At 41.6% G+C, this 26,332-nt stretch overlaps 1 protein-coding gene across 11 annotated transcripts in view; it reads left to right on the top strand.

Moving 5' to 3' along the window:
* Positions 1–25,695, top strand: part of ACOT9 (acyl-CoA thioesterase 9) — a 63,839-nt gene extending 38,144 nt beyond the window's left edge. For 4 of the 11 annotated variants that reach the window (XM_072743683.1, XM_072743677.1, XM_072743678.1 and 1 more), the window contains 15 exons: positions 4,573–4,670; positions 6,136–6,171; positions 6,800–6,845; positions 9,073–9,243; positions 9,511–9,548; positions 14,400–14,483; positions 15,082–15,185; positions 19,845–19,918; positions 22,176–22,243; positions 22,727–22,838; positions 23,000–23,090; positions 23,466–23,551; positions 23,962–24,049; positions 24,203–24,353; positions 25,386–25,695. In XM_072743683.1, the coding sequence (XP_072599784.1) occupies positions 4,573–4,670; positions 6,136–6,171; positions 6,800–6,845; positions 9,073–9,243; positions 9,511–9,548; positions 14,400–14,483; positions 15,082–15,185; positions 19,845–19,918; positions 22,176–22,243; positions 22,727–22,838; positions 23,000–23,090; positions 23,466–23,551; positions 23,962–24,049; positions 24,203–24,353; positions 25,386–25,474 (1,336 nt within the window). In that variant the 3' untranslated portion in view covers positions 25,475–25,695. Of the gene's footprint in view, positions 1–1,345; positions 1,961–4,572; positions 4,671–6,135; positions 6,172–6,799; positions 6,846–9,072; positions 9,244–9,510; positions 9,549–14,399; positions 14,484–15,081; positions 15,186–19,844; positions 19,919–22,175; positions 22,244–22,726; positions 22,839–22,999; positions 23,091–23,465; positions 23,552–23,961; positions 24,050–24,202; positions 24,354–25,385 lie in introns of those variants that run through there. The other 7 variants (XM_072743684.1, XM_072743681.1, XM_072743682.1 and 4 more) reach the window with 5 other exon arrangements.
* The last annotated feature ends 637 nt before the right edge of the window (positions 25,696–26,332 follow it).

The raw sequence follows: 26,332 nt of genomic DNA, 5'->3' as shown, positions 1-26,332 counted from the left end.
TCTGCAATTCTGTACATTACTCAGTGGTCACCATAAGTGTGGTCACCATCTGTCACCATACATACAAAGTTATTAAAATATTGACTATATTTCTTATGTTGAAGTTTTCATCTCTGTGGCTTATTAATTTTAAAATGGAAAGCTTATACTTCTCAATCCTCTTTTTCTCTCAAGAATTTTTGAGACACAGAAATTTGGGTCAGTCTCTATGCATGTGGCTATGGTTATAAGATGTAAAGATCAGGAACTTCTTTTGCTATGTGGAGAAAGATATTATATATAGAAAAAAGAATGAGGCCAGTGTGCAGAGGGAAGTGAAGATAAGGGATGGAGAGAGGGCATCTTTATAGTAATGAGTCCCTGGTTTCAGCTGTTCTGGCTCATTCGACACCATTTATATGCTGATGAAAAGGTGTCTTTTGGAAGGTGACTTGATTGCCCAAAAATTATAAATTGTTCCTATCCATTATTATACTATCTTTGTAACCTGAAAAAATTATCTTTTTAATTTTCTCTCTGAACCTAACATTGCTTTAACTAAAAGTAAAAAGAAGAAAAATAATGTAATTCAATAAAATATTTATTGTACTGTGTTAGGTGTGGTAGAGTATTAAAAAGTATAGGTGACACAAAATGTAACAAAACCATCACTGAAAAGGTACAGACAGTATGTATATGTGCTGCCGAAGCGAGCACATGAAAAGGTACAGACAGTAGGAACAAAAATGGAAGAGAGGTCCCTGCAGGCTCATCCAGAAAGAAGAGTCTTCAGGATGCAGGGCTGATAAAAGTTAGGTAGAGAGGAAAGCCAAAGCCAAAGACCATGTTCCATTTGTAATTTGTGATGTGATTTTAAAAAATCAGCTTAATTAAAATGGACACATTTTTACTAAGCATGACATATCAGAAAAGCATACAGTTTGGTCCCTGCCTTCTAGGAAAGAAACATCTTCAGGGGTAAAGCAAGACTTGTGTTTATTCTGTAAAGATCCTCTCTCATTATCTTGTTTGGATTCTCCTTTAGACTGCTTTACCATGTTGGAAATTATGTTATGTGGTAACTTGTTGATTTGTTTTTCTTCTCTCTAAGGTAAGCCCCCAAGGGAGGGATTTTTGTCTATTTTGTTGCATCCCCACCATCCACAACAGCATCTGGCTTACTGCAAACGGAATTCGTGGAATGAAATGGAGAATCTGGTTGTACAGTAAAATCACATTAACGCTCTGGCCTTGAATATCTCCGGGCCAGCCAGAAATCTCCCAACTTTCAAACACTAGGGGGCAGGCCGAGATTAGAACAGAAACAATTTTTCCCTTTAGGGTAGTGGTTTCTAACTTTGCTTACATAATAAGCATCGCCTCCGGGCGCCCTTAGACATTCTAAAGACTGGACCAGACTCTTGACTATATCGGAATCCGCAGAGGGTGGGGCTCAGGCATCAGTCTTCCAGGAAGCTGCCCAGAAGATTCCGACGTGCAGCCGAAGGGCAAGAGCCACAGACCAGGGTTCGAGACGCGGGGGTCAAGGTTGCGCGGCCTTCGGCGCGGCGGGAAAACGGAGACTAGCCGCCAGGACTCCTGGCCTCCACGTCACTCTCTGGCCGTGGTGCCTTTAATCGACCGTGGCGGGGAGTGGCCGGTCCTCCCCGTAGCAACACGCCAGGCGCGCTGATTGAGTGGGGACCAACTCCGGCTTCCCGCCAATGGGAGCGGCTGCAGGCGCCGCGTGCCACCCCCGGCGGCCGCGAGCCCCCACCCCGAGCAGCGAGGCTCCGCCCCCGGGCGGCCGCTCTGCGAGGGTGCGGTCGTGGGGAGCAGGTCTGGTCCCGCGCTTGCGCTCGCGCTCTCCGGCTCTCGGTTCCCTCGACTTCCCCCCGCCCCCCCGGCCGGCTCGCGTGGCCCGGGTCTCGGATCGCGCGCGCTCGCGGCTGTGGAGCGCCATGAGGCGGCTGGCGCTGCGGTAGGTAGCAGGAGGCGGCGAGGCGGGGTCCTGGGGTCGCCCACGCCCTCGCTCCGGGCTGCTAGCGGGTCCGGGCGGAAGGAGCAGGCCGCCAGCTGGGAGGACTAATGCGATGGTTTGGAGCAGAAAGTGGGGCCGGGTTGGAAGGGGCGCCCACCTGCTGCCTGGACGGGTGCCATTGGGCTTAGGGTGGGGCGCCGCGACCCCCACCTTAAAGGCTTCTGGAGCAGAGTTTGAGGTTAAAAGCGGAGCGGCACTTTAAGGGAGGAAGTTGGGTGTTCCCTTGAAATTCCTTTCTCTATGCTCATCAGGGGTGTGGTCTGGGGTAGCCCCAAGTCCGAAAGCTAGCCTTTAGGATTCCACGTTACTTTCCAGCCCTTTGCCCTCCTTTGGAGAGCATTTCTCGGTTTAAGTGCTTGACCCGCTTGACTGGTTAATGTGGGCAGAGATTGCAGGGTACCTCTTGGACTGTCAGGACTTTAGTCAGGACTGTGTGCCCAGGGCTTTCGGTGCTGATCTAAATTTTACCTTTAATGAGCAGGAAGGGGGCGAGGTGAGAGGCTTGATAAGGCTACTTGGACGAGGATGCTTTTTTGTATGTGTCCATGCCAGCTTGTCCATTGAAGGCCTAGGGACTTAGACTCTAGGACAGGTCTGGCTCTCCCTCAGCCCCTTTCACCTGAGCACTCCAGCTGTTCCCAGGTTCTTTGTGTCTGGCCAGGACCCCAAGGGCCTCACCCCTGTTCCAGCGTTTGGAATCATCCCGCTACAGGTCTGTCAACTCCCATAGCTGGCCCACACTGGTGTCAACTGACCCTGAACTCTATCATTTCTCTCGAGGGCCCTGGATCTCTCTCTCTCACTGTCCCTGTGGGTCTTGCTACCAGTTGAAAAAGGTTCTCTGTCTCTCTCTCATATAGCACTGAAAAAATAAAAGATTTGTTAACACTGTTTAGACAGGTTGAAAGTCATGACAAGAAGGGCCACAGATGGCTTTAGCTTACATTGGACATGATGTGAAAGGCCTTCTACAAAGTTACATGGTCTTGCCATGTCCCTCTTCCCAGGAAACCTTTCTTGATCTCCTCTCCCCCAGTTTGGAAGTCTCTTTCTTTGTCCTGAACTCCCATAAACCTGCATTCCTTTCTTGTGAGTCCTATCCAGGGTTTAGAGAGAGAGAGAGAGTTCATAAATGAATACAGACCGTTCAACATGATTAGGTTATTTGACTAGTGGGCAGTCTTTTTCATTTCTTTTTTGTTCCAGACTCACAAAAGAGTCACCTGAATTTGTCTGTTTCTAAATTGAGGGATTTCCCCAGAGTAGAGGGCCTGTGAGTGGCATTGCCTATTACTGTACTGGAAACTCTTCCTGGACACCTCCCCTAAGGTTGGGATCCAGATCAGAGCTGAGACACTTCTGCTCACACCTTAGGTGATTTCTATTACTTCCTAGGCAAACCATGAAGAGATTGGGCTCCTTGGTCTTCTTTCATTGGAAAGGTTCAATCATGGAGTCCTAGGGCCTGAATATCCCAAAGCCTCTTGACAGCTTCTTCTAAAGGCCTCAGAATTTTCCTGTAAGACTCCGAGAGCTTATCAGGGAGAAGCCAGTATACCTGAGGTACTGAGGTGTCCAGTAGTGATTAAACCATTCTTCTGCTCCCTCCACCTCAGTGCCGCATGTATAAAAGGGAAGTAGCCTGAGATTGTGAAAAAAGCAACTTGCCTGCGTGTGCATTCATGAGTACATGTGTGTATGTGAACTTCTTTCTTCTTATGACAGTCCTATAGGATAGTTACTATAACTACCCCATTTTACAGATGAAGAAACTTTTTTGGGGGGGGGGGAGATGAGGGAGTTAGTCCTCACTTGTCCCAGCATGAGATAGTAAGAATTTACTAATAACTTGAACTAGTATGAGTAACAGTATTTGGGGTTCTTAACCTCTTCAGTGCTGTGTTTTCTTCAGCTGTGCCATCAGTAGATTGCTTTGTCAATTTCTGATATTATATGTGTGTTATTCCTGATACAATAGTGAGTGATTAGGAGTCAACATTTAAACAGTAAGCTAAACCAACTTATTTTGGCAGACTAGGCTGGGCACATTTTGGTAAATAGCTTTTATTTTGTTTGGGGATTAGGAAATTTCTGCCCCAGTCTTTGAGTCTGGAAATGGTTAATTCTATTTGCAAATTGATATAATTGGCTTTAACTTATGGCGTGATAATAAAGAACAAAATAAGTGTTCATAATTAATAATATATGTTTGTAATTAATTTACCCAATAGTTTACCAGATTGATTCTGGGCTTCTGAAGCTAATAAAAAAAGCAAGAGTAAATCCATTAAACCTGGTTGATATCTTTTATTTATTTTGTAGATTGTTAGCTAATTGGTCTCTGCTCTCATGAAATGTTTACTCTAGTTGGAGAGATGATTTATAGAATAACCTCGTATGCAAATATACACTGGAGAAACAGGTACAGACCTTTACAAGAAAGCGTATACTGAGGGTGTGTGATGGCCAAGTGTTCTGGGAGGAGAGGCCAATCTTTGAGGTTTCCAAGAAGCCATGGAACCTACTCTAGTGTGTCTTATCTTGTTTTGTAGGCTTTGTGCCTTGAACAGGGAGCTGCTTATTCCTGGCAGAGGACTGACTCAAGGATCCCAGAATCCAGAGAAACAGAGAGTCTTCCATATGCATGAAGGCAAGCATGAGTGTTTATCTTTTGGGCCCACGTGGTGAAAAACCCTGTCTTACTTGGGAGGCATATAGATAGATAGTTTAGGCACATGAGACACACTAAAGGTGGGTCTTTTATAAACTTTTCATTTATAAAATGATTGGTAAAGGGATGCCTGGGTGGCTCAGAGGTTGAGCATCTGCGTTCAGCTCAGGGTGTGATCCCGGAGTCCTGGCATCGAGTCCTACATCAGGCTCCCTGTGGGGAGCCTGCTTCTCCCTCTGCCCATGTCTCTGCCTCTCTCTCTCTGTGTTTCTCCTGAATAAATAAATAAAATCTTAAAAAAAAAATATCAGCTTTGGGTAGAAACCACTTTCAGAATTTGAGCTTTGGAGCCTGGGAGATGGAGCTCTTTCAAGTTAAATGATTTACACCTTCTTTGTATCAGTACTAAAGGGGAAAGCATGAACAAAGACACCTGCTGGATAAAAGGTGGGCCCTTCATTTGTAGCAACTAAATGCTCCTAATCTATAGTTTTGTTAGAGACATGCTGTTAATCCATGCTTAGTTGAAATTAATTTCAGTTACTAGCCTGATATGCAAATTATAGATGTTTATATCAATTTGAGAGTATTCATTATAATTAAAATTGTGGTTTCTAGAAAAGGTACACATGTATTATATATGCGTAATTACAATTTCTACTTTTTTCTTGGCCATCAGTACCCATCTTTCTTCTTACACTGAATAAACTAGTAATAATCATTTTACATCAGCAAATATCAGTGAGTATAACATTTTGTGTACTTTATGTCCTTTCTTTTATTCAAGGAACTCAGGAGGGAATAAAGATAAGAAATAAGTCCAATATACTAGTGGTTACTGGAGGCATACCTCGGAAGCACAGTAAGATGTAAGATGAAGTGCAATAAAATGAGGTATGCCTGTAGATTTTGCAGTTCTTTATGATCTAGTTTTTTTTTTTAAAGATTTTACTTATTTATTTTATTTTAGAGAGAGGGTGAGTGATTAGGGGGAGGGGCAGAGGGAGAGGGAGAGAATCACAAGCGGACTCCACGCTGAGCGCAAAGACTGATGCAGGGCTCGATCTCACAACCCTGAGATCATGACCTGAGCTGAAACCAGGAGTGGAACACTTAACTTACTGAGCCACCCAGGCACCCCTATGATTTAGTTGTAATTATGGTTTGTACCAAATTTATTATGTGTAACAACTGTTTGATAGAAAAATCAACTGTTTTTCATTAAAATGCATGTTTCTCTAACCATATTTCATTTTGATCCATTAGTTATTGAAGGACCAAGGATTTCTGTAGTTAATTTCTTATAAACTGGAATATATATTTTCTAAATCCTATATAAATGCTAGAAAAAAATGAACTCAGTATTATGTGAAATTCTATAGATTTATTTTTTAGTCTTGAATTTCTACTGGTTATCTAATTTGTTTTCCCTTTATCCATATAGCATGTTCACCTATACATGTGAATCACGGTGTGTGTGGTAATTAGTATCAACTTTTTCTTAAGTGCTTAGTTTTTTTGCATTAATTTATTCTTGCACTTTTTGAGCATTAACTAAAATTAAATTACTTTCTTTGCTTTTCCTTGATTTACATCTTTGCTTCTTTTTTGTGGCTCAAACTTTTCTAACAATCAGGGTAGTAAAAATATATGAGAAATCAGTTAGAATGAGACTTGTATATCAGTGTTAGTCCCTGCACTAAGTAATCTGATTTACTGCTGGCTATAAAAAGCTAGGTGACGTTTTTGGTCATGATATCTCCATCATAAGGGCACTCCTACGGACTCTGATTCTGCCCCACCTGATGAATAATTGAAGTTACCCTTTTTTGTTTGTGTGTGCAAATCCCAGTGATTGACACAATAGTATTCCTTTCTACACTAAGGAGACAATAATTGTTTGGAGGTTTTAGGAAGCAGAGGCTTGATCTCTTCCCTGAGCTCTCTGTTGTGGCATTAAATGGAAATTAATGGATCTTTAAAGCTTTTGAAAAAAAAATAAAGCTTTTGAGTGCATGAATTGCTTTTCATGGTTCTTGAACTCATTGCCATAATCCATTTCCGATACTTCTTGGTTTCTTGGAGTGACCTCTTTATTTTTCTTTCAGTTCGTGATAAGTTGCGGGAGATAGTAGGAGTATCCACAAACTGGAGGTAAGCATGCTTTGTGGTCCTTCATTCTTTCATCCCTTATGTTAGGCTGTATTTAGGCTCAGCTGATGGTCTCGTTGTAGGGATGGAGGGGGCCCTGTGTTTGGAAATGGGTTTTTTACTTGAAGAAGACCAACATGCCATCATACTCATCATTTGGTGCATTGTTGTCATAAAATGCGATTTACACCTACTCTGTTATTTTTTGAAATATATTCAGGTATATTACCTCACTGGTTCTCAATAAAACTTGTGACATGCTTATGGCATATATTCTTATCTTTTTTTTTACCTATGATGAAACTGAAACTCAAGATTGAAAGATTGAGTATCAGAGTTTGGGACTCAAACCCAAGTTTCTTGTTTTTTCTTTTTTGTGCAGCTTGATTCCTTTATTGCTTCTTGCTAACAGCAGTTCCCAGTTAACCCGGTCTCTCAATATTTCCCCCCTGTGAAATAGGGTAATATCCTTCTTGGTGCACTGAATTTTGAGACTGGATTATTGAGATTAAAAAAAGCAATTATTAGGCATACAATAATCTATTATTGGTATAGAAATTATCTAATGACTTCTTTTTAACGGCTTATATGAAAATTTTCAATTTGCCGAAAAGTAGAAAAAGTGAATACCTATGTCCCTACCATCTTGATTGGATATTGAGGTTTTTCCAGATTTGCCAATTTGCATATATTGGCTTGACTATTTCTTAGTGAATTATAGGTATTATGCGGCTTCAGCATATATCTCCAATAAATAAATATATTCTCTTTTATAACAAAATCTGCAATTGTGTATCTAACAAACAAGATACTCTGTTACATGGTGAAATTGACAATAATCCCCTAATATTATATTACTCATCTATTCAGAATTTCTCAACTGTTTCCCAAATGTTTCTTACAGCTTTTTACAAAAATACCAAGATCCAATAAAAGATTTATTTATTTTTAATTTGATGCCAGATTTGATGCCTTTAGTGTTTAAGACTCTTTGGTCTCCTCTAATCTAGAATAGCAGACCATTCTCCTCCCTGTTTTTTTTTTCTTACCAGCTTGACTTTAAAGAGGCCAAGCTATTTGTCATGTAGAATGTTCCATATTTAGGATTTACCTGGTACCATTTAACTTGTTCCTCTACCCCCTATATTAAGCTAAACTTTTTTGGCAATAATACTTTGCAAGTGAAGCTTAGACATCTGAATTAATGATGTTTTAACATTTTAGTTTCTTATCCCCTTGTCTCTCTCTTCTTTTTTTTTTTTTAAAGATTTTATTTATTTATTCATGAGAGACACACAGAGAAAGGCAGAGACATAGGTAGAAGGAGAAACAGGCTCCCCACAAGGACCCTGATTCAGGACTTGATCCCAGATCCTGGGATCATGCCCTGAGAGCCACCCAGGTGTCCTTCTCTCTCTTCTCTTCCACTTTAATCGTTTTGTCTTCTTCTTCCCTTCCCATCTCCTTTCCAAGTTCGCCTCAGGATCTCCTCCTCTTTACCTTTTGCTCTGCCTTCCATATTTCTTTTGGATATACTCTATTTTTCATCCTCTGTCTCTCTTTCCTAAAATTGAAGGCAGAAAGAGAGACAGAGAGCTAGGGTACATACAGAGAATGCAAGAATTGTCAGGGTGAGAGATGGAAATATGGAGTTCAGTGGCCACTTTCTTTAGCCCATAGATGTGTTTGTATCCATCACTACATTTTTAATTTGATGCCAGATATTCTATTTTTTAATATACTTTTTGATGAGGGTGAACATATGGTTTGTTTGGGTTTATCTATATCACTTATAAGTATGTTTTTTTTTAATCTACAAGTGCAAGGCATTTTATTTATTTATTTATTTAAAAAGATTTTATTTATTTATTTGAGAGAGTGACAGAGAAAGCATGAACAAGGTGGGAGGGGGATGGGCAGAGGGAGAGGGAGAAGCAGACTCCCCTCTGAGCAGGGAGCTGATGTGGGGCTTGATCCTGGGATCGTGACCTGAGCTGAAGGCAGATGCTTAACCACCTGAGCTACCCAGGCGCCCCGCAAGGCATTTTAATAGAAAATTTTTAATTACACTGAGAGCCAGGTGGGGAGGGAGGGAAGGAAGAGAAAATGAGGTAGGTCCAGACCTTCATATTCCTCCTTTGATGGGGTCTAACTTGCCTGATTGTCACTGGCATGTGGGATAGCACTGCCTCTGTGTTTCATTCATGAAGCTTTCATCCTTTCTTCTCAGAGACCATATGAAAGCAATGGAGGAAAGAAAATTACTTCAGAGTTTTTTGGCTAAGTCGCAGGAAGGACTACCACCCAGGACAATGAAAGACAGTTATATTGAGGTTCTCTTGCCTTTGGGTAGTCAGCCTGAATTACGAGAGAAGTATTTGACTGTTCAAAACACCATAAGGTAACACAGCACTCTTTTTGTTTGTGTCATTTGTTTTTATTTTATTTCCTTTCATTACTACGACTTTGAGATGTAGATGTAATTCACACATCATACTATTCAGCTATGTAAAGTGTGCAGTTCTGTGGTTTTTAGTATATTTGTAAGAGTCATGCAACCATCACCACATTCAACTTAAGAACCTTTCATCCACCCAAACTATGTTCTTCATTTTTAAGAGATGATCATCGTGATTTTCATTTAATCACAGTTTTCTTTATTTCACAGATTTGGCAGGATTCTTGAGGACCTTGACAGCTTAGGAGGTACTGGTATTTAATATTTCTAAATAAATATTTACAGCTATACATTGAATTCTTTGGCTGGAGGGGGCCTTTTAAATTCTTCAAGTTGCACAGATGAGGATATTGTAAAAGAGCAAAAGAAGGGCCTCTGTTACTTCTGAATTGTCATAATTTTTTTCCTGAAAATGTAGATTCCTGTTTAACAATTGTAATCTTATTAATCCTTTCTAATAGCTTTTCAAAAAGTCTTAAATTTATGGAAAAGTTGCTAGTACAGTACAAAGAATTGTTCTTCTCTGAATCATGTGAGAGAATATGTTGCTAATGTGATGTACATCATCCCCAATTGTTTTCATTAATATTTCCTACAAATGGGACGCCTGGGTGACTCAGTGGTTAAGCGGCTGCCTTCGGCTCAGGGCATGATCCTGGAGTCCCCAGATTGAGTCCCACATCAGGCTCATGCATGGAGCCTGCTTCTCCCTCTGCCTATGTCTCTGCCTCTCTCTCTCCGTGTCTCTCATGAATAAATAAATAAAATCTTTAAAAAAATTTGGGATCCCTGGGTGGCGCAGCGGTTTGGCGCCTGCCTTTGGCCCAGGGCGCGATCCTGGAGACCTGGGATCGAATCCCACGTCAGGCTCCCGGTGCATGGAGCCTGCTTCTCCCTCTGCCTGTGTCTCTGCCTCTCTCTCTCTCTCTCTGTATGACTATCATAAATTAAAAAAAAAAATTAAAAAAAAATTTCCTACAAACAAGGACATTCTCCTCCATAACCACAATACAACCATTGGAATCAGGAAATTAACCCTGATACTTTAGATTGTTTAATCCTCAGACCCCATTCAGCTTTCACCACTGGTCCATTGTAGCAGAAGGGGTCCAGTTCTGAATCACATGTTGCATTTAGTTGTTGTGTCAGGAATAGCTCCTTGGTGTTTCTCTTTCATGACCTTGATACTTTTGAAGATTATAGGCCAGTTCTTTTTTGGAACTTTCTCTAAATTTGGTTTTATTTGATACTTACCCAAGATTAGATTTGGGGCATACATCTTTGGCAGGGACATCACAGAAATTATGATGTGTTCTCATTGCATCTCGTCAACTGGTGCATAATTCTCATTTGTCCCATTACTGGAATGTTAACTTTAATCCCCTGATGAAGGTGGTGTCTGCCAGGCTTCTTCACTGTAAACTTACTCTTTCCTCCTTTGTAATTAATAAGTAACTTGTAGGCAGACCTTATAAACATTCCATTTCTCATCACCAATTTATTACTTTAAAATCAGTATAGACTCAAGGATTCCTTTTTTATTTTTTTGTTTATTTATTTATTTTATTTATTTATTCATGAGAGAGAGAGAGAGAGAGACAGACAGACAGACACAGGCAGAGGGAGAAGCAGGCTCCACGCAGGGCGCCCGATGTGGGACTGGATCCCAGGTCTCCAGAATCACGCCCTGGGCTGAAGGCGGCGCTAAACCGCTGAGCCACTCGGGCTGCCTGGATTCCTTTTTTATTGAATGGATTATAATATGTTGCTGTCATCTCTTCTGGTGCTCAGATTGTGCTGGGACTGTCCCAGTCCCTTCAGGTGGGCTTATGGTTTTTTGATGGGTCCCCATCATTCTTTCAGTACTTCTTTGCTTTCTTACACAGTAAGATGTTCTAGGCTCATTTGTACTTTCCCTGCCTCAGTCCTGAAATCAACCAAATCTCCAAGGAGCTCTGGTTCTTTCTGATGGAGAATGGTAATTAGAAGCCAAGATACCAGTGCTGGGAGTGGTCACTGCTGCTGGGGTGTCACTGCTCCTGTGCCCTTTCAGTGGACAAGTTGGGGAATCTATGCACATACATTTACATGTTTGTCTGTCTGTCTCTCTATCCATCGATGAAAACAATGAGTTCACACTGACCATTCCAATTTTGGTTCAGCACCACAAGTTCATTCATTTCTTCTTCCCTTTTCATATTTGTAATTCCCTTTTCCAGCTGGTTCCATTATCCTAAATCCATATACTTATTTCTTCAGTTTCCTCTGTATGTAGCCAATTTCATATCTTTGCCACCTCTGTCCCCTCATGGATGCTCCCCTCATCTCACTGGGATTTGTACCACGTCCCCCTCTGCAGGGTCACTCTCCTCCTTTTGCTCAGTCTGCAACATGCTGGGCCATTATCTTGTTGTCTCCTCTCTTTATGTCCTCCTGATTCCAGTTGGCCTTTAGCATCCCACTCTGGGCTACCTTGCTTACTCTTACTAATGACTTTTTGACTGAACTATTGGGAAAGGGCTTAGCTCTAATGACTTCTACAATATAGACATAAGTCAGTTGTTAGGCTTAACACCCAGCTTTGTGTTTCTTCAGATTAAATAAACTGGGGTGCCTGTGTGACTCAGTGGTTGAGCATCTGCCTCCAGCTCAGGTTATGATGCCAGGGTCTTGGGATTGAGTTCCACATTGGGCTCCCTGCAGGGAGCCTGCTTCTCTCTCTGCCTGTGTCTCTGCCTCTTTCTGTGTGTCTCTCATGAATAAATAAAATCTTTTAAAAAATATTAAATAAACTTGGTTAGGGGCACCTGGGTGGCTCCGATCGTGATCCCAGGGTCCCAGGATCTAACCCAGCATCAGGCTTCCTGTTCAGCCGGGAGCCTGCTTCTCCCTCTCCTGCTGCCACTCTCCACCCCCACTCATGTTCTCTCTCGCTCGCTTACTCTCTCTCTCTCTCTCTTAAATAAAGAAATAAAATCTTTTAAAAAATAAACTTGGTTAAACATTCTTACTGACATTAAAAAAAAAAAAACGCACACGCACACATACACTCTTGACTTTGGTTTACTTAGGTGTCCCTAAATGCACAAACTCCCCTGCCACTACCCTGTTTTTTCCTCATTGACTCCTGTTGATGGCCATCCATTTCACCTGTTCACTTGATTCTGTTCTTTCCAGTTCTTCTAGGAACTTGCCTTATCACCTATGCTTTCTCGCTAGTATCTCAAGCCTTTTCTCAACTTCACATTTCCTTCAGCTTATTACAAACATGTTAAAGGCTCTTCCATCTCAGAATGAAAAGTAGGTAAAATCCCCTTCCCTCACAACACTATTGAACTTTCTCCCTCACTTCAGAGCTAACTTTCTGAAAAAAGTCATTTGCTCTTATTTCCTCTATACCTTAACCTCCTATTTACCTCTAAATCTCATATGTTCTGGCTTCTGCTCCTCCTCCTGCTATTGAACTGCTCTTGCCAAGATCTCCATCAGCCCCTTTATTTCATGATCTAATAGATGCTTTTCCTTTTTAAAAAGATTTTTAAAATCTGAGATAGAGAACACTATTGGGGAGAAGAGGCAGAGGGAGAGGGAGAAGCAGGCTCCCCACTGAGCAGGGAGTCGGATGTGGGGCTTGATCCTGGGACTCTGGGATCATGACCTAGCTGGAGGCAGACGCTTAACTGACTGAGCTATCCAGGTGCCCCTGATGGATGCTTTTCCAAGTTTACAATGTTGTTAAACTCATCTTTATGCTTTGGTGGTATTTCCTCCTGCCTCTCTGACTCTTCCTTCCCAGTCTCTTGTGTAGGCTCCTCTTTGCCTAGTGATCTATGAAGAATTTTTTAATTTAAATTCAATTAATTAACGTGTAATATATTCTTGGTTTCAGAGGTAGAGATCAATGATTCATCAGTCTTCTATAACGCCAAGTGCTCATTCCATCACGTGCCCTCTTTAGCGTCCAGCACCGTTTGAATGTTGGTTATCCCCAGGATTTTGTCTTCTACCCTTTTTTGCTTATCTATACACTCTAAATACTCTCATTCAGTGTCATTTCTTCACTTATTATCAGTATGTGGAATCTTTAGGAAGCTATATTTCCTGTTCTGCTTTTCTTAGTTCCAGACCAATTTGTCATCCTGCCTACCAGACATTTTCATTTGGAAATGTTATAGGCTTCTCAAATTTAACATGTTGAAAACAGTCCATTGTCCTTTCTTGTATTCTCTTTTTCAGTGAATGGTGTACCATCTTCACTCAGGCAAGCTAGAGACCTGGGTTTATTAAAATGCTGTCAAGTGCACCTTCTTCTTAACTTGATCCTTTCATTTCCTCGAGTGGCTACCATAGGTTAGCCACATGTGATGTATTTTATGGGTACCACAGAGACTTTTAAATGGACCTGCTTGCCTTTAGCCTCTCATTCCCCCAGTGCATCCTTTAGCAGGTGCATGGATGGAAGGATTTATTGTCACTTAAGTAATATTGGGTACAGACCCTGGTCCCGAGGGCTGATGATACAAGTTTGAATGACTCATGGAGAAGCAATGAGGCTTCTAAACACAGGAGTATAATACATCTTTAAATGACTTGTTATTTGTAAGATGCATAGCTGCACGCTTAGCTGATTAAAAGTATATAGATAGCCACAAGGTGGTGTAAGAGTCAAATCTGTTATTTGGGAAGGAGGAATGATTTCAGTTAAGTAATTGTTTTATGATTAAGGAAGAGTCAAGGAAAATAGATTGCTGAGTCCCTGTGATTTGTTTCTCTTTTCTGAAGATCTTCAGTGCTGTCAGACTCATGGGCTGGAGTCTTTTTCTAGTTGAGGCACTGTGTGTGTCTCTGTGTAGTGGTGACAGGACGCCTGCTGGTTTTGAGCTTTGATTTCTTTACCAAATCTAAAATTGAGTGGGCGGTCAGATTAGAGAATCCTCAAATATCTTCAATGTATAAAATATAAAAGTCTTTGGTTATCAGAAAAGACTGCTGGTGGGATCTGGGGGGTTGGGTCTTCAGATAATGGCAGAGAGTTGGTTGTAAATGTTGGGAAATAATTTTGCTTTTCCTTCATTTGGTTCTCTTCGCTTTCCTTACAGTTCTTATTTGCTACATGCACACCAGAGTTCATGCAGCTAAGATGTCTCCTTTGTCAATAGTTACAGCCCTGGTGGACAAGATTGGTAAGCAATATTATTTTCTATGAATAATTAGCATTCTTAGTAATTATAGGAGATTATTTTTTTAAAGATTTTATTTATTTATTCATAGAGATGCAGAGAGAGAGAAAGAGAGGCAGAGACACAGGCAGAGGGAGAAGCAGGCTCCATGCAGAGAGCCTGACGTGGGACTCGATCCAGGGTCTCCAGATCACGCCCCGGGCTGCAGGCGGTGCTAAACCGTTGCGCCACCGGGGCTGCCCTATAGGAGATTAATTGAAATTAGAGGAAATCTTTTCCTTTTATGGGAATTTTTATGTGTATATATATGTATGAAAATTCTAGAGTGCTATGTACCAAGATACATATTTATTATAATCTTTGAGTGGAAGGGTTTTTCATGATTCCAGTTTTATTTTTTATATTCTTTGCATTGTCTATAGTTTTCCAAAAGGCATATGAATTTTTTTATATGTCAAAAAATTGTTTTTAGTTTTGAAGACTGTAAAAAAGAAAAAAGGAAATGTGGTGGAATTGGTCAGAATTTCAAGTGAAATTTTCCAGTTGAAATACAGATAGCTTTGGGTGTCATTTGAACTCAGATTGATTTTCTGTCTTGCAGATATGTGTAAGACGAGCTTAAGCCCAGAACAGGACATTAAGTTCAGTGGCCATGTTAGCTGGGTTGGGAAGACATCCATGGAAGTGAAGATGCAAATGTTTCAGGTGTGTATTTATCTAAAGATTGACTGCTTATTCCAATACAACCATCCAGGCCCAGTGAAAAGCGCAGTTACCTATGTATCAATAGACAAGTCTATAGCTCACCACTTATAGAGAAACAATTGAAAGTTCATGTCATGCAGATGGTGGGTGATTTTTTTTCTTTAGATTTATTTATTTATTTTTTAGAGAGAGAGAGAGGGAAAAAGAGAAAGCGAGTGGAGGGAGAGGTAGAAGAAGAGGGGGAATCCTCAAGCAGACTCCCTGCTGAGTGGGGAGCTGCCGGGCTCAATCCCAGGACCCCGAAATCATGACCTGAGCCGAAACCAAGAGTTGGACACTTAGTCGACTGAGCCACCTTCATGGTTGATTCCTGCCCTGCCAGATTCCTGCTGTAGGACCTGTTCTGGGGATTCTCGGTTATTTGAATCTTGGCCCAATAGGTTGAAAAGAGATACAGGAGTTATTGTGAGGAGAGAGAATGAAAATTAATGTTAGGCAGGAACAAATGTCTGTTTTAAGTTTGTGTTTCTCATTGGTCATTTTGACTAATAACTTAAGACTTGAGTGATCCTTTCTATTCCAGACAGGAAGCTTGGTGGTAGGGGCTTTGCCTTTGCTTTGGGTACCTGTAGGTTCACATCCCAACTCGGCTGCTTATTAGCCATGCGACTGTGGGTAAATTACTTACCTTCTCTGAGCTTCTGTTGTCTCAAGTGTAACATGAAAGCAGTAATAGTACCACATTATATTGTTTGCTAAGGGTGAATGAAGAAACAACCCAACCATTTTAATTACTTGTTATAATTGCCTGTCACACAGTGACCACTAATCACACATTGGCAATAATGTTGATATATTAGCATCGCTATGGAGATGGCCCCAAATCTTTTCTGGGACTGACATTCAGACCTACCTTAGGGGTACCTGTTATCTCTCTCCCCCTGCATGTGCTTTTGCTACCTCAAATGCAGTGTGTTACAAACTGAGTCCGTTGGTTTCCTTTCCAGTCCTGATCCTCCTTCATTTTCCCTTTTGTCTCCCCAGCCCCAACCCTTTGTGATAGCTTTAATTTTGCCCTATGCAGCCTTCTGCCAAGTCTTGCAAATTCATCACCCATACAACTCATCAGAGTTCTTTCTTCCCCTTCTCCTGGGCCCATGTATTTCATTCAAGGCCTTACTGCCTCCTGTGTGAGTACCTGAACTGTCTTAGTTAGCCTGCCTGCCTCTAGTCTGTTGCCTCTCTGTTAACTGTACAGATTTTTACCAGCTAGGTCTTCCAAAGCTGATCTTATTTTTTTTGAAGATTTTATTTATTTATGAGAGAGAGAGAGAGAGAGGCAGAGACACAGGCAGAGGGAGAAGCAGGCTCCATGTAGGGAGCCCGACGTGGGAATTGATCCTGGAATTCCAGGATCACTTCCTGGGCCAAAGGCAGGCGCCAACTGCTGAGCCACCCAGGGATCCCCCAAAGCCGATCTTAAATCACACTGCTTTGCGTCTCAAAAAACCTGTGACTGTTAGGTGTGCCTTACAGTCTAACTTCTTTTGACTAGTTAGGATCCAAGGTGCTCCATAACCTACCTCCCACTCAGCTTTCCAACCATATTCCCAGCAATTTAACATTTATATACCTTCCTAGAGCTTGCTGCTGGGCATTTTGAACATTCTTTTTTTTTTTTAATGATAGAGAGAGAGAGAGAGAGAGAGAGAGGCAGAGACACAGGCAGAGGGAGAAGCAGGCTCCATGCACCGGGAGCCCGACGTGGGATTCGATCCCAGGTCTCCAGGATCGCGCCCTGGGCCAAAGGCAGGCACCAAACTGCTGCGCCACCCAGGGATCCCTATTTTGAACATTCTAAGAGTAGAGAGTTGTTCAGTTTTGCATTCTTGATGCTTGGTGCTAGTAGGTGTTCATTATAATAAACCATAATTTAAACAGTGAGTTGGATGAGTATCATTGCTTATGCTTTTTTCTTTGCCTGAGATTGTCATGCTCTGGCTCCACCATCCACATTCCACCTGTGTTTCCAGATCACCTCATGCTCGGATGCTTTCAGCTCATAGCACCTATTCCTTCCCTATGACTCCTCCCTCAGTACCCTTTCCCTGACCTTTCTCCTGGCACTGGCGAATCTCTTCTGCACCAAGCTGTGTATGAACACATCTTTTTCTCTTCTACCAAACTGTATGAGTCTTAATGACAACATCTGGATGTGAGTCACCTGGCTCACTTCCTCACATCCATTCATTTATCATTGACTTAGCCATTGTTTATTGAGTGCCTGTGCTGTGCCAGGTATGCAGTAGTGAGCTAAACAAAGTTTCATTCTCGAGATGCCTGGGTGGCTCAGCGTTTGAGCGTCTGCCTTCAGCCAGGGCGTGATCCTGGGGTCCTGGGATTGGGTCCTGCATCAGGCTTCCCGTGGATAGCCTGCTTCTCCCTCTGCCTGTGTCTCTGCCTCTCTGTCTGTGTCTCTCATGAATAAATAAATAAAATCTTTTAAGAAACCCCAAAGTTTGATTCTCTTAGAGTTCACATTCTAGTAGTACTCAGTCATTTTCTGCCTTAATTCATACTGATTGCGTATGTGCCATCTGCCGGTCTTTGTGCTATGCATAAAGGGATGCAAGTGTGAATAAAAGGGTCTCTGTCCTCAAGAAGCACATGCTACAATAGGGAGACAGCCACATAAATAAGTGACTATGATTTACATAAGGTCCCCAACTTAGGATGGTTTGATTCATGTTTTTTCAGCTTGACGATGCCTTGAAAGAGCTTTCAGTAGAAACTGTACTTTGAAGTTTGAATTTTGATCTCTTCCTGGCCTGGTGATACGTAGTACAACAGCAGCAGCGAGCTGCAGCTCCCAGGCAGCCGTGTGATCATGAAGGTAGATGACTGATACACTTGCAGCCATCCTGTCCTCATTTAGCCATTTTGCTTTTACTCTGAGAAGAATATTCAGTAAATTACTTGAGATATTCAACACTTTCCTATAAAATAGGCTTTGTATAAGATGATTTTGCCCAGCTGTGGGCTAATGTAAGTGTTCTTGAGTGTGCTTAGGGTAAGCTAGGCTAAGCTGTGATGCTCTCTTGGTTACATGTATTAAATGCATTTCAACTTAATGATATTTTCAATTTATGATGGGTTTGTTGGGACATAAGTTGAGGGAGATGTGCAGTATATATATTTTTAAAGAATTCATTTATTTATGAGGGACACACACAGAGAGAGGCAGAGACATAGGTAGAGTGAGAAGCAAGCTCCCCACGGGGAGCCCGATGTGGGACTCGATCTTGGGACCCTGGGATCATGACCTGAGCCGAAGACAAACGCCACCCAGGAGTCCTGAGATCTGTAGAATATTAAGCATTATGCAGCATTTCTCAGTAGGGACACTATTGGCATTGTATGTAGGAAGGTTTTTAGTTATGCAGGACAATCCCGTGTTGTGAGATGTTTAGCTCCTTGGTTACCCCTGCCCTGCTAGTGATGTTCCTCAAGTCATGTGGCGACCAAAACCTCTTCTACACATATCCAAATGCTCCCTATAGGGGTGGTATCCATCTCTGTTACATTGAGAACCACTTTCAGGGGAGGACTTTGTTTCCATTCTAGTGGTAAACCAAGGAGAGGATGATGACCTCTGCCTGAAGAGGAGGAATGGGGTAGGAGTGGGGAGGAGTGTCTTGAGGACAGCAGCTATGAGGAAGGCATCAGACACAGACATGGGCAGGAGGAGTTCCGTAGCATGGTATGTTCGAAAACCTCCGAATTGTCAGCTGCGGCTAGGGCAAAAGGTGCAGGTGTGAGAGGGCTGTTTGGTGAACAACCAGAGAGGAATCTGGGCTGTGTTGTGGAGGCCTGTGTATATATGGTGCCAGCAGGCTTAGAGCAGATGCGGGAAGAAGGTTGAGGGGGAGAGGGTGATGGTGCCCGAACAGGCAGCAGTGAGGAGTAGGGGTGAGGTCTGTCGAGCCAGCCTACTGTACCCTCAGCTGATGACAGGACCTCATGATATAACTTCCCTGGAAGTACAGATTCCTAGATGATAAAGAAATACCTTAAAACCTCAAAGGCTTGGGCATTGTAAATATGTCACTCAATCCACAGAATTATCACTGATCCTCCCTGCTTCGCAGGAGCCCCCGCACTCAGCTAAGGAAACTGAAACCTGTGCTGGTAGTTGGCACCCTGCAAATACTAATGTCTGTGAGTGCAGTGGGCCATTCACCTGGCTCTGTGTGCCACTGCAAGGGCAGGTAGGCCTGCAGAAAGCCAGGATCCCACGCGCTGCTGGACAGTTAAATGCTGCTGATGCCGAGGGTCCCTCTGTGACCCTTGCCCTTGATTTCAGTGACATGCGGTTCCAAAGCCCTTTGGTAGTGTCCATCCCAGCCCTTCTCACCTGGTCTGCTGTTTGAATTTTGGGAGATCTTTCTCTTCTCCCAGACCATAGGCTCTTTGGTCATGCTGCCCTTCTCATCCAGAGCTTATTTCTGTGCCTGGCAACTCAGCAGACGGAGGTTACCGAACACACTTTTCTTTTTCTAATTGTAGTCTTTTTCAAAGGGTGCATGCTGTTAGAATTGTGGTAGGTCTTTGCAGTAAATGCATTTCTTACATCTGTATTTTCTTTCCATTGTTCTTTAGTTACATGGCAATGAATTTTGTCCTGTTTTGGATGCAACATTTGTAATGGTGGCTCGTGATTCTGAAAATAAAGGGTAATTGCTCTTTCTTTCCTAATTCTTCATTTTAAAAGATTTCAGAGATACATAAAACTAGAGAGAAGACTATTACGAATTTCCATGTATCCATCACCTAGACTTAGAATTTTTAACATTTTTGCCATATTTGCTTCATCTGTTTTTTCAAAGTATATTGTTTTCTTTATTTTAAAGTAAATCCCAGACATGATGACCTTTCGTCTCTGAATACTTAAGTGTAGGCATCTCTTTAAAAATGAAGATATTTTCCTAAATAAAGACATTACCATTAGCATGCCTAATAAAAATAATAGTCCGTAATATAGTCTCATGATCAATTCGTATTCACTTTTCTCCAGATATCATTTAATGACCTGTTCAAGTCACAATCCAAAGTTCACATACTACATTTGATTTTTATGTCTCTTAATCCTATCATTTTTGTTAATAGCTTTATGAGATATAATTCATATCCATACAATTCACCTATTGAAAGTGTACAATTTAATGACTTTTAGTATATTCACAGAACTGTATCTCTTAGGGCTTTTTAATCTAGAATAGTTGTGTGTCCCCACTGCCCCCTTAGTGTTTCATATAAACTTGTTAAAAGGCCAGATGGGCTTTTCTGTACAGTGTACAACTTTATAGATTTGTCTTGTTGCTTCCTCATGGTATTTTTTTTAATTGTTTCTCTATCTCTAGTATTTTCTATAAACTGAAGTTACAGCTAAAGCCTTGATTAGATTCAGGTTCAGCATATTTGATGAGAGCACTTTGTAGGTGATGAGATCTGTGTATCTCAAATTGTTGTATCATATCAGGAGGTACAGATTGTCCCACTCATAGTGATGCCAAGATTGGTGTATGGTGGTTCAGTAGTGACCAAACTGATCTTTTCATTGTAGGGTTCACTTTATCCCCTTACACTCAGCAATAATGTGCAGGGTGCAGTATAGTACAGGATATATCCAGAGTATATGCTCTCACCCTGTGGATAGCTAGCTCCCATCAGTCTTTCTCCAGTGCTTTAAATGTTCATTGCTGATCATTGCTTTAATCATGAAGGTATGTAAATGATTCTCTCCTGTCTTTCCTTCTATGTTTACTACCTAGAGTTCTGGAAAGAAGAGCTTTCCTTTCTTAGCTAGGGTAATTTAGTTTGTAAAGGAAAGTTGGGATTAATGTTTCATTCTTGCCTTTTATTTACACATTTTCTGAATAATGAGTTGCTTTACTAGCTAGCAATGACATGGTTTTTCTACTTTTTGGCTTTTTAAAAAGGTATCATTGTGAATTCATGGATTTTAATTGTCTGTATTTCAGTAAATTGCAGCCATCTTTGGGCAGCGGGGGCAGCTTTCAGCTTGCTCATGTAAAAAAGCTCTTTTCACATTTCTCTACTAGTCTTCCTGTTCTCTGGTACAAGGGGATGTCCTGGGGTCATCTTATACTTTTCCTGCCTCAGGCCTGAAACCAGCCGTTTCTCCAAGGAATCCTGGGGTTTCTCTCAGTGAGCACTGATATTTAGAGACCAGAATCTGAACCCTAGAAGTATATGTTGTTACTCATTTATCATTGTCTCTAAGGCTTTTTGGTGGACAGAGCTAGGATGTATGTTAAAAAACAATGAACATCCAACCTCATGAGTTTATACCATCAATTCCAAGGCAGATTGATTTTAACTTATTTGGCTTTATACTTTTTGTTCAGCATGTATCTTTTGATAATAAAGTCATTCTGTTACACAACCTGGATGCCTTTATTATATCCAAGAAATTTAAGTGATATAGTGATATTATGTAATAAACGATGTATATTCAAACTTTGCCTTTTGTCCTTAAAATGTCTTTTATAGCCCTTCCATCTGAGTCAGGATCTGATCAAGGATCATGTATCGCATGTAGTTATCATGTTTTTTTTATTTTAAAGAGTCCCTTGCCATTTTCTTTCTTTTAATATGTTGACTTTTTTTGGAGAGTCCAGGCCAGTTATCCTGGAGAATGTTCTGCAGCCTGTCTTTGACTATTTCCTCATTACTGCCATCAGGTGAAATTTTTTGATGCGAGGCAGTATTCTTTTTATAAATGTGAACTTTCTAGTGTACAGACTGATCCGTAACCAGAAAGCCCCTCAGTTGTTCTAGGGTTATTATGGGAAGCGGTCAGGCAGCATTAACAAAGACTTCTTGAAACTAGTGGGTAATTGTTCACCTTCCATATTTGCTAGGTAATGACACCTCTTAAACTGTAATCTTTTCTTTTCTTCTTTTTAGGCCGGCATTTGTAAATCCACTCATCCCTGAAAGCCCAGAGGAAGAAGAGCTCTTTAGACAAGGAGAATGTATATTAATTTGTTTATAATAAGATACAGTTTAAAAAGCACATTAACTGTACTGCAGAGTAGGTTATGTAAGAGTATGTATGGTCTCCTCATACCGGTCATGTGTCTTACTCAGGACAAGAATTTATTGAAATTAAAAATACTTATTTTTCTCCCCAGAGTCCATAGTTTGAACAATTTTATCAATTAGATAGTATTCATCAAGTGAAATGATTTGCATTCTTATTTTTAATAAAATGGGAGCTTATCAGTGAAATAACTCCTGGCCCCCCTGAGCCAGTATAATTTCCATCTGGAAGCGAAGAATCTCTGAATACCTTATGTAGCCTTGGCAGCCTCCTCTGGGATAGATGTTTAATTTCCCCTGGGCTTTTTAAAATCTGGAAATGCTGCCTCTGTAGGGTCCCTGGCAGCCCAGGTCAGGAACCCCAGTGCTGGGGTATGACCTTCCTGACTGTGGCTGCTTATTGCCCTGTGTTCCAGTGAACAAGGGGAGAAGGGTGACCTTCAGTGCCACGTCATTACTGAAAATGGCTCCCAGTGCTGAGGAGAGGACTACCATACATGAGATGTTTCTAAACACGCTGGATCCGAAGTAAGTCAGCAGGGTGAGATTGTAGGTTATGAAAGCATTTCAGCCTTGGCCCTCTCCAGAGTTACGTGTGCCTCACATACTGGGAGTTGTTTGCAAATATTTTGCTTTTCAACAGTAAAGCCATAGCATTCACAGGGTTTACTAAATCTCCATTTGTACAGGACCGTAAGTTTTCGAAGTCGAATTTTGCCCCCTAATGCAGTGTGGATGGAGAATTCAAAACTGAAGAGCTTGGAAGTGTGCCACCCTCAGGTATTTTAAGTTAATGAAAAATCTTTTATCTTTTTATTTTTTATTTTTTTAAATTTTTTATTTATTTATGATAGTCACACAGAGAGAGAGAGAGGCAGAGGGAGAAGTGGGCTCCATGCACCGGGAGCCCGACGTGGGATTCGATCCTGGGTCTCTAGGATCGCGCCCTGGGCCAAAGGCAGGCGCTAAACCGCTGCGCCACCCAGGGATCCCTGAAAAATCTTTTAAATAGGATAACTCGCATTCGTGGTTCTTGTGTAAAATTTGACATATCTTTAAACTCACCTCCTTTCTGCAGCAGTGCTAATTCCTTTCTTCTGTATATGAGGGTGGCTGGGAGCTTGTATTTGTTAATAATTACTTTATATCCTATAGGAGCGCAACATTTTTAATCGTATCTTTGGTGGTTTCCTTATGAGGAAAGCATATGAACTTGGATGGGCTACTGCTTGTAACTTTGGGTGAGTCAGAGTGAAGGTGGTTTTAACTTCTGAGAAGCAGCTTGTACTACCCCATTGAACCAAATGGAACATTTTGGACCAGACTGGATGTACTGGGGAATAGGCTCTGTTTTTAGATAATTATTTTAGTGATACCACCTACCTTTGAGCTTACTTTTCCAAAGGCTGTAGTGCTGCCTCTGTCAGTACATTAAAGACCTACTGAGAAGAGGTGATGATATGCGGGAGGGAAAAGATAGAGTGGTGATCTGGTCTCAGGGGCATTGCTTACCATTTCTCATTGGTCTTCCTTCCCTCCTTCCGTAAGTTTATTCTTTGATTATTTAAATTTTGCTTCAGCTGATTGTTAGGGGAGAAGTAGAGATCATTTGAATTTTGTGGTTGACCCATATTCTGTCTTTGCCCATTAGTGGCTCCCGACCGTTTGTTGTAGCCGTGGATGATATCATGTTTCAGAAGCCTGTAGAGGTTGGATCATTGCTGTTCCTTTCTTCACAGGTAGGTGTGTGATGAGAGATGAAATACAATTTTCTATCATTTGGGCCTGGACGAGAAGTCTTTTTTTTCCCCCTAAAGTCAATATTTCTCTTATGACTGCCTTTTCTTCCCTTTTCAATGCACTTGACTAACTGTTGTATCTAAATCTCTTAGGTTTGCTTTACTAAGGACAATTACATTCAAGTCAGAGTACATAGTGAAGTGGCCTCTCTTGAGAGTAAAGAGCATATGACCACCAATGTCTTTCATTTCACATTCATGTCGGAAAAAGAAGTGCCCTTGGTTTTCCCTAGAACATATGGAGGTAAGCAGCAGTGTCTGCTTGTCCCTGATGAATGGAAGAATGTTCAAAGAAATTTTTTTCTTTTAAATTGTCATAGGAAGTATACTGATGCCTATTAGCTCAAGAGTGTATCTTTTTTTTAACCCCAACAAACCATAAATTTAGCAGGGACTTCAGAAATAAAGAAAAACTCACTGTGACTTTTATAAAATGAATGAAACTGGGAAATGAAAAAAAAAAACCTGTGCTGGGGAAATAATTTGCCTATAACATACAAAATAACAAAGAACAGAATTCAGTTACACAGATTGAAGAGGATAAAAATCACCTTTACATACTTGAGGGAAACTGAGTCACAACAAAACCCCCAAACCACCATGAGAAATTCCAGCAATGAAAGTTGAAAGCATGGGATTATTTTGGAAGGTGAAAAATAAAATAAAAAAGTCTTGTCCTGTTTTTAAGAAGTTTATAATCACATTCATAGAAGATAATTTAAGTAAGTTGTGATTATATTTTGGAAAGAACTTGTCCCAAATATGTCTCATTTGATAGCATTACCTTACCTGAAATAAGTTGTTCAAATGTGACCTATAAAAGGATATTGGAAAAGCAGGCATCTTGGATACTGGGTATGAAAAAAAGTAATAACACACTTCACAAGAGGAAGTCCAAATGGTTCGTCGATATTCGGGGTTTTAGAGCATATCTTTAGAAGATTGTGCTTTTGAGGGTTTGCAGCCCTGAAGGCCTGGATGCCTCATGGCCTGCAGGTGGCTGTCCTTGCTCTGCCCGAACCTGTCTGTTGTCTGCAGAGTCAGTGCCAGCTGACAACAGCCACTGGTGGTCAGAGACCAGTCCGGCCAAAGGAATGGGGCAAGAGTTGAGGCCGATTCCGTCGGGAGCCTTGCACATCCCTGGCCCAGCAGGGCAGGCCGAGTGCCAGTTTTGCATGCTTGTGGCTGTCCTCGTGCTCCCGAGTAGTCTTGTGTTTGTACAGTGATTCTGTAAGGTTCTGCGGGTTTCTTCATGGTTCTTTCTTTTGTGTTTCAGAGTCCATGTTGTATTTAGATGGGAAGCGGCATTTCAATTCCATGAGCGTACCGGTTAAGCTGAGAAAGGACTGCTCTGAGGCGCCCTAGGAAAGCCATGCTTGCAGCAGAGCAGCTCTCTGTCGTGACATAGTGCCTGATGGAGGCCTGCTCACGTGTTCCGGCTTCAGCTTTACTCTCATCTGCCGTAGAGAAGAATGTATTCAACCTTTAGGATGCTCAGAAAAGCAGGACCAGAGAGAAGCTGGGTGGGGCACGGGGAGGTGGGGTTATTACACAATAAATACTCTCAAGACAATTGAAATTGTGAATCTGCCCTGTTGCCTCCTCTATGGTAAAGAAAAGAAACAAGGGCAGAATGCCTTTAGATGTAGTTGGACACATTTTTTTTCTTGCCCTTATCACAAACTATCTGCATGTGCAGTTTCCTGCCAAGGTATTTGGAGGGCATTCCTTTAGCTTGCTCTTAGTGGTGGTTCCCCTGTGTTGTCTAAATCCCATCAGCCCTGCTTGATTCTTCTGTGTTTTGCCTCCCTCTGCTTCCCAGCTTTTGTTGTTAACAGAGGGAAGATGAAAAGTCGGAATGCAGGGATCCTGCAAAAGGTAAGGTATTTGGAAGGATTTGTGGGAGGCTTTAGATCTAAAGCCCTGCTAAGAGGAGGTGTTCAGAGATGACCTGGGTGAAGACACACAGGCCTACATGTTATTCTTTCATTCGCCGGACAACCCTGCAGCACACTTGGCTAGGGATTGGGCAGGATATATCTGATTCAAACACAGGAACAGCAATAATAACAGCTGCTTATGCTTCCTGAACACCTGCCCTGTGCTAAGGCACTGTCCTAAGCACTTGACATGTATTACCTCATTTATTTCTTCCACCAACCTTAGATGTAGGTTTTGAAACCCCCTCAGCTTAGATCACTCAGGAAACTGAAGCAGAGAGGT

Source organism: Vulpes vulpes, chromosome X (genome assembly GCF_048418805.1).
Source record: "Vulpes vulpes isolate BD-2025 chromosome X, VulVul3, whole genome shotgun sequence".
Classification (NCBI taxonomy): Eukaryota; Metazoa; Chordata; class Mammalia; order Carnivora; family Canidae; genus Vulpes; species Vulpes vulpes.
Note: the sequence above shows the minus strand (reverse complement) of the source record. Positions and strands in the feature narration are given on the sequence as shown.